This window comes from Myotis brandtii, unplaced genomic scaffold (assembly GCF_000412655.1).
Source record: "Myotis brandtii unplaced genomic scaffold, ASM41265v1 scaffold59, whole genome shotgun sequence".
Classification (NCBI taxonomy): Eukaryota; Metazoa; Chordata; class Mammalia; order Chiroptera; family Vespertilionidae; genus Myotis; species Myotis brandtii.
The window spans coordinates 4755555-4763758 of NW_005370223.1; the positions used below are offsets into that span (position 1 = coordinate 4755555).

The window sequence follows — 8204 nt, forward strand, 5'->3', positions numbered from 1 at the left end:
CACCCCTGGCAGCTGGCCAACCTCCGTGGCCCCTACACTCCCCCGACCCCCCGCCAGCCATCCCTGATCAGGACTGGGTGAGAAGCCCCGATCAGCCCCAATCGCCAGCCAGGCCAAGGGACCCCACCCGTGCACGAATTCATGCACCAGGCCTCTAGTTATTATAAAAGAGAGAAAGCTTTGCATTTCATCTGTTTTAAATTTTCTGGGCTTATTCACTCAAGAAAGGACCTTATATACTTATGAATACCATCCCTATATACTAAGTATTTTTTAAAGTATGTTTTTATTGATTTCAGTGAGGAAGGGTGAGAGAGAGATAGAAATATCAATGATGAGAGAGAATAATTGATTGGCTGCCTCCTGCACGTCCCCCACTGGAGATCGAGCCCTCAATCAGACATGGGAACCCAACTGTGACCTCCTGGTCCATAGGTCGACACTCAACCACTGAGCCAAGCTGGCCAAGCTATACTAAATATTTTTTATATACATAGCAGACCCTGTGACAGGAGTTGGACCAATAATAAATTCCATTCAAATGCTACTAAGAGGTCACCTTTATTTCATTCATCTACTCTAGGATTTGAACTTAGAAAGAAAGAGTTAGCAAAAGTAGTTACGGGCACAGCTCTGGAGTCAGATGCCTTCTTCTTTCCACCACTGATTACTGTGCAACCTGGGGCAACTCATTTAATCTCTCTGATTTACAAGATGGTGGTGAGGATGAATGTGTTAATCCAGCGGTCGCCAACCAGTGGTCCATGGGCCACTGGTGGTCCATGAGGTCCGAAAGGTTTAAGGAAAGGACCACTGGTTTAAGGAAAGGACCACTGGTTTAAGGAAACCTTTGGAGCGGTCGCCAACAATAAACAGGCTATACTTCTTGGCCTAACCTACATGGAAGAGCTTCTGGAAAGGAGAATTCTGGCTTATTATTAAAAGTAGAATGGCTTTGGTTATTTAAAGGGGGAAAATGGCAGATTTATCAAAATTATAATGTATCAGTTACATAATTTTACTCACAGACCTGGCTTTGTTGAATGTGGTATTTTTTACTTTTGCCTTGTTCCGGAACTTCAATCTGCTAAAGAGATTAGGAAAATGTCGGTCAGTGCAGCCTGGAGAAGCAAGCACCCAAATAACCTATTTAACCAGCACATTCCCGCTCCCACCATAATCCTCTTAAAGGCCCCGAAGGCTGGCAGGCACACCTACTTGTTATCTGCAAATTCCCTCTTTATTTGCAAGTGTCTACGTGATACAGTAATTGAGTTGCCAAAAGTTAAGTGAAGCTTGATGTTTAACATTGGTAGTTGCCTATGGATATTGTGATTTAACACAGATTCTAAAGGGTCTTCACCCAAAATAAAATGAACTTCTAATCCTGAAATAATTCACGGAGCTCCAATCCATATGCTGAATCAAAGCCAAAGGGAGCTCTGATTAATCAAAAGGCACCATTAGTCAAGGGAAGAATCAGACTGAAGTTCAAGACACTTGAATCTACCTCAAGTTCATAACGTAAACTCAACGTAGCAGTCAGCGTCTGAGCAGAATACAGACGGCACCCTCTTGGGGTGATTGAGGACAGTTTTCAAGAGGAACTATTTAATGGAGGTGTGGGCAGGATTAAAGTGAATCAATGGAGGGATGTTGGAGTCCCCAGGGACTAGGGTGTGGGGGTGATTCTTCCCCCCTCTGTAAGGTAAACTCAACGTAGCAGTCAGCGTCCGAGCAGAATACAGATGGCACCCTCTTGGGGTGACTGAGGACAGTCTTCAAGAGGAACTATTTAATGGAGGTGTGGGCAGGATTAAAGTGAATCAATGGAGGGATGTTGGAGTCCCCGGGGACTAGGGTGTGGGGGTGATTCTTCCCCCCTCTAGGCCTGAAGGGACAATGAGAGCAGGTGGTACAGGAAGGGGAGTAGCAGGGAGGAGAGGCCACCCACAGAAGCGTGACCCTTGTACAGGGCTGTGCCAATGGCGGAGATTCAGGAGGGACAGAGTGGAGAAATAAATCCCCCAATCTCACTTTTCTCCCACCCTCCACTCTCCCTGGGTTTCTCCAATGGTGAGCATGATCTAAGGTCGGAGATCAGAGGGCAAGGTCACAGTACACAAAGGTCAGTCTCCAGGGCATGGAGAGGTTGGAGGAGAGTGAAGAATGAACCTGGGAGGGTAAAGCCAGCGTTTGGGAGAAAGAGTTCTTAGGCTCATAGGAAAAGAGGAGAATTACTATGAAACAACGGTGTGCATGTCTCAGCTCATCACTCTGTAACTGTAATTGTCTCTTTACTAATTGGCTTTCTCCTCCAACAAATAAACTCCTTGATGCTAAATCCTCAGTTTCTAACCACTGCATGGCAAACACAGGCATTCAGAAAGGATAGAATGAGGGGTGATTTAATTAAGTTGTTTGTTATTGTTTGTTATTCATGAGAGTATAGAGCAAGACATTTACAATTAAGTGGGATAAATAACATTGACACCACAAAAGAACATTATTTGTTAACTATGGTTAACTTAATTTTGTTGTAAAATATATTGCTTTGAAATATGCATAGGACTTAGGTTAGTATTGTTAATAGAAAGTTCATATATTTGAGGCCTATTTCAGCAATTTAAAAAAATCAGTTATCAAGTTTCAGAAATGAGAAATTAATGCTCTGATGTTTTATGTGTTTTACTATTATGATTACCATTCTTTTACAACATTACATCATAGCTTGTAAATAATCTTGGGCAAAGAACTACAGAGTTGGGGGAAAACTCAGAATTGCTCTCTCTCCTAGTCTCATTCCCCTCCCCGTCCCTAGGTAAAAATAACTAAAATAGAACCCACTACAGATGTGAAGCGATTTCTGATATAATCTATTTCCTTGTTTCAATAAGGCTTTAAATATTTTACATCCTAGAAGGAATAAAGTTGGGGGGAAAGCTAATTCTTTTTCATGAGGCGGTATTCCTGCACTTTCTCCTTCATCAACAGAGTAGTTTCTATGAACAATCTAACCACTTACTCCCGCATCATTCTTCCCCCTGGCTCTCTACAACTTGGTCCTCGGTATGTTCAGGCCCTTCTCACTGCCACTGCAACATGTCTGTACTTCTGTCTTCTGAACTGGATGAGCAATTCAAAGGCTGGCATTGCTGCAACATCAGACAGCGCTGCCCCTAGTGCATTCCCTCCTTACCACCTGCCAGGAACACACTTCAAAGCTCCCATCTGGGAGCCCGGCAGCCTTTTACATGGTCTGATCTTACCCAGGATGAAAGCGAAGTGGAGAGAAAAATAGTGCATATGTGATGGGAGCTTGGGAGGGGGTGAGAAGTATGAGGCAAGCAGGAAGCAGAAGGCCATCTTAGTCTCTGCCATTTCTCAGAAAACCAATTTAGAGAGTCGGACGCACTTTAAAGTGAACAAACTAATAAGACAATCTAAGTATGGATTATTACAAATATGAAATGTTTTTCAGGATATTTTGAAAAGTTGATTTTAGAGAGAGAAAGGGAGAGATAGAGAGAAACCTCCATGTGAGAGAAACATCCATCGGCTGCCTGCCACCCGTCCCATGACTGGGGATTTAACCCATAACCCAGGTATGTGTCCAACCAAGAATCGAACCAGTTACCTTTCGTGGGTGTATAGGATGATGCTCCAAACAACGAGGCCACATTGGCCAGGGCAATGTTTTTTATTTCTTTTTAAAAATATATATATTTTTATTGATTTCAGAGAGGAAGTGAGAGGGAGAGATAGAAACATCAATGATGAGAGAGAATCATTGATTGGCTGCCTCCTGCATACCCCACACTGGGGATCGAGCCTGCACCTGAGCATGTGCCCTGGTCGGGAATTGAACTGGGACCTCCTGGTTCTTAGGTTCCTGGAATCATATTTTGACCAATGAGCTGAGACCTGCCCTGTCCAATTGGAGCTGTGCAGCTATACCCTCATTTGCATCTTTAACAACCGATCAGAGAGGCTCCATAATAACCAATCTGAATGTACAGTTCTGGCCAATCAGAACAGTGCTATTTGAACCAATCAAACTGTGCACATTTAGGTCCCTCGTTTGCATAAAAATGAACCAACAGGGACCAGGACTGGCCTCCCCTTTGCTTTGGTGGAGAGCACTTTCAGTTTCCACTGGAACCTGCATTTCCTTAGTTTGCAAACTGTTCATCTAAATAAAGTTTCTCCTCTTTCTGCACCCCAGATTGGGGAGTCCTGTTGGCATTCGATTTGGTGGCAGTGACCTTGTGATGACAGTAATAACACCTGAGAAACAACAACATATCCTACAAAATGACTAAATAACCCAGCTCCCTTGCACCTAGGTGTGGGCCTGTGGTGTGACTAACTCTTGGCCAATGAGCTGTAAGCAGAATTCTGTGGGGGACTTCTAAGATGAAGTCTTAAAGAGAAGAGATGGGCCTTCTTCACACGTTCCTCAGACTTGTTGCCTAGAATGTGGAGGTGATGACCGGCGCTCTAGCAGCCATCTTGAGCGTGAGGTGAAAGCCACTGAAGAAGGCCGAGCAGAAAGGTCTCTGGTGAAATCATGGAGCCACCGTATCAGCCTGGACTGCCTACCTCTGAGCCTCTTTTAGATGAGAGAGAAACAAACTTTTCTTTTGCTAATGATACTTGTTTGGGTTTTTTTTGTGATACATAGCCAAACCTATTCCTAATATACTCTATTTTCAAATAAAATAATCCTTATAATGCTGTCCTAGCTAAAAGTAGCAAATATTAACAAAATTTCTTTAGGCATTAGTGTAATTGCATTTTTTAATTCCTTCTGGTTTGCAGTTAATACTGCCTTTAAGAGTTTAACATGACTTTTATATTATTGACTATTTACATTTTTCTTTAGCACATTTGTTTGACTTAAAATTTTAATGGTCTCTTCATAAATGTTTCAAATCTATCTTTAAAAGCACTGCCTAAAGCTAACTAAGCCAATTAACTTTACATTGGCACTACATTTTTTCTTTTCTCCTTTCTTCTTACTGGGACACAACAGTGCTGTTTAATATGCATCCAGGGACCATCTGCTTTATTCATGGGCTCATTTGGTTACAGTTTCCTCAGTTTATCTCTCCCTCCCCAGATTCTTCATGATTATCAAAATCTTGGAATCACCCTGGCCAGGTGGCTCAGTTGGTTGGAGCGTCCCAAGCATGTCAAACTTGCCCAGCCGGCAGGCCGCATGCCTCATTTATTTGCCACCAGAAAGGTTTTGGTTCCATTCCCCTGCAGGGCACATACTTAAGTTTCCGGTTTGATCCCCCGATGGGGCATGTGTGGGTGGCAACCAATCGATGTTTCTTTCTCACATCGTTTAAACTTTATGTGGAAGTGAATTTCACAGTCATACATTTATCGTTTTTTATTTATTTTTTACTGCTGACAATATTATAGATATCCCTACTCTCCCCCGACCTCTTAGTTTGCCCCCCTCCATCATGTCCACAGTCCACCCCAGCAGTCATACATTTGTATGGATCCTTTAAGCCACAACATGACTTGTTCTCATCAATTGTACTTTGAGAGGAGGCCCAGAGTCAGTTGAAGTTCAAACAGCTAATCTGATTTTTCCCCACCAGGGTCCCACTCTTCCCAGGGATTTGTAGCTGACATTCCAGATTGAAATGTGGACTATCCCTACAACATCCTCTTAAAAACCCAATTTTCAAGAGGAAGGGTCTTAACCTGTCTTTTTAAGAACAAACAAAAAAAATAGAATAAAAAAGTCTATGGCAATAAAACTTGAGTATTTGGATAAAGCAATATAAATACTGGCTAATATGCTGATTTTGTGATCAGCCATAGGGATAAACTGTACATTTCCATTTGTGTGCAGCTCTAAGGAATGTAGTTAGTGTGGTTGCTTTTTTTTTTTGAAAACTTTAAATAGATGACTACCTTCTCCTATTATTGAGCAAACTCTTTAGCTAGTCATTGTACAACTATTTCCTTGGCATCAAGTAGCTTACATTTTATTCAACTACACTTGAGGGCACTTGTCCCTTTTAATAGGACTACTTCAGTTAATTTTCTTTTTCTTCTTCTCCTTTTTACATACATAATAATTGGAGCCTAAAGGGTTCGATTTTATTACTCTTTTCAAAAGAGCATCCTTGATTCTTTTATTGCTTTGCTTTGATGCTCCAGTACATTTTGAATTGTTTAAACACCAATAGGCAAGTACATTTTATTTTCCCTGGGAAAACATTTTCAGCTTTGAAAGAGAAATAAAGGTAAAATGAAACTATTTTCTTAGAAAAAAATCTTCAGTCAAGAAAGAGCAAGATTAAACTGAAGGTGTCACCCATCCTCTTATGAAAGATTATATTGAAATGAAAACATTAGAAAACATTTCCAAATGCTCTCTGTTGTATTTTTTAAAGGTCGGGGTGATATCCTGCGAAAGAATTGTCTTTTGTTTATAAATGTCAACCAGGCACTGGTATTTGTAAACACTTAAAAAAAATCAAACTATCCTGTCTTATTAGGGGCATCCTTATCTCATACTGTGACAAAGCAAGTAGAAAAGTAACTCTATCTCAGTGAGCCTTTTTTCAGCCAGCCCTTTCAATGAGATGTGAGGCCTTTAATAAACTTGCAAAACAAAGTTTAATTTCACATTGAGAAATATTATAGTCTCGAGAGCTTGTTTACTTGATGTCTTCTCCCAACTGCTACAGGCATTTTAACTTGGCGCAGGGGAAGTGTCAGGAGGCTGGGGCTCTTTCTAGGGACAAAACTGCAGAGCTCCTTTAGGGTCATCGCTGCTGTGTTATAGGCCGCTCAAGACCCTGACTTTATCGTGTAGCTTTTATGGAGAAGGCAGAAAAACAGGATTCAGCGTCGAACAGGGATGGGGAATGTCCGGCCTGCAATAAGGGCCATCAAATCATCTGGTCTGGCCCTGCCAAGGCATTAGGGGTGAGTTCATTAAATGTTTGACCAAATATAGCAGGCTCATTTTTTAAGTGGATAATTTTGTATGGCCTGTGAATGATGTTATAAATATCCAAATGGCCCTTGGCTGAAAAAAAAAGGTTCCCCACCCCTGGTGTAGAGGGTTAGAGAGCTCTCAGCAACCCAAGGGTGATTCTTATTGGAAAAACGGCTTGAATTCTAAAGAATGCGCCTACCAGAAGGCAGAGGAGCTCACTGCTCAAGTCCTCTCTCCAGGCCCAGGGATCAGCCTTGTTTAGTGTCAGCAGATGGTTGGAACTTAAAGGGGAAAATACACACAGAGAAGAGCACTTACCATTTCGGGGTTCTCCGCAGCTCGCTTTGCCATCTTTTCTGAGATCATTTTTTTCAAGCAGCTGCTCAGCAAAAAAGCCTAAGAAATCCAGAAAGAAAGGAGTCTCCCAGTGAAAGAGATCTTTCTCCTCTTCGTTCCCTCCTCACACCACCCGGCAGATTTTGAGCTCTGCCCTTCAATAGTGCGAGTTTATGTTTCTTTGTTAACTTCCATGAATTTGCATAAGATGTAATTAACACGTCACAAAACATTTTCTCAATATGTGGATCTATTTAGAGTACATTTTTTAAAAGACCGACGGAAAAATGGCCAGGATCTCGTTACTAATCATTTTCCCTCTTAAAACTTACCCCTCACATCCCATTTTTTCCCTATTACTTTGTAAGCATCTTGTGTTTTTACAATCAACAAATAGTAAAAAAACTACTCTTTATTGTAACCAAATGAGCTGAAGTTGGTCAATCTTATAGTTAACTGTATGCATAGCAGGAGGCATAAATAGCAACCTGTCTCTTTGAAAGAATACATTAGCACCTAATGGCGTTTACTGAACTAAAAAAAATTAGTTGTTTTTCTCCACTTCCTTATTTTCCTGGTATCTTTCATCATTCACTTTCAACACTGACACCTGTCCCCAGTGTCACCTGGGGCTTTGCTGTTGGCTTATCATGATTAGTCCAAGACACACGTTACATAGCATGTTGCACAAAAGCCGGGGTTTCCTGGTTACAGGCTCCTCACCCCTATTTGCCAAAATGTGATTTTCCCACTTGCTCCTTTCCCACTAACCCTTTTTCTCTCTTGTCCTGCTCCCAGTTCTCTGCTTGCTCTCTTTTCTTTTGGTCCTACCAAGGTTTGAGACAAACGAAGCCCCAAGTTTGAGGTTATAGGATCTTAATAAAAGTTTGTGCTC

The 8204-nt window shown here is 41.7% G+C and overlaps 1 protein-coding gene across 1 annotated transcript in view; it reads right to left on the reverse strand.

Annotated features, from left to right (window-relative positions):
* SNX31 (sorting nexin 31) overlaps window positions 1-8204 on the reverse strand; it is a gene marked incomplete at its 5' end in the record, with an annotated part of 36915 nt that overhangs the window by 3106 nt on the left and 25605 nt on the right. Inside the window, 2 exons of the mRNA XM_005879327.2 lie at window positions 1031-1087; window positions 7292-7369. Coding sequence (XP_005879389.2) covers window positions 1031-1087; window positions 7292-7369 — 135 coding nt within the window. The remainder of the gene's footprint in view (window positions 1-1030; window positions 1088-7291; window positions 7370-8204) is intronic.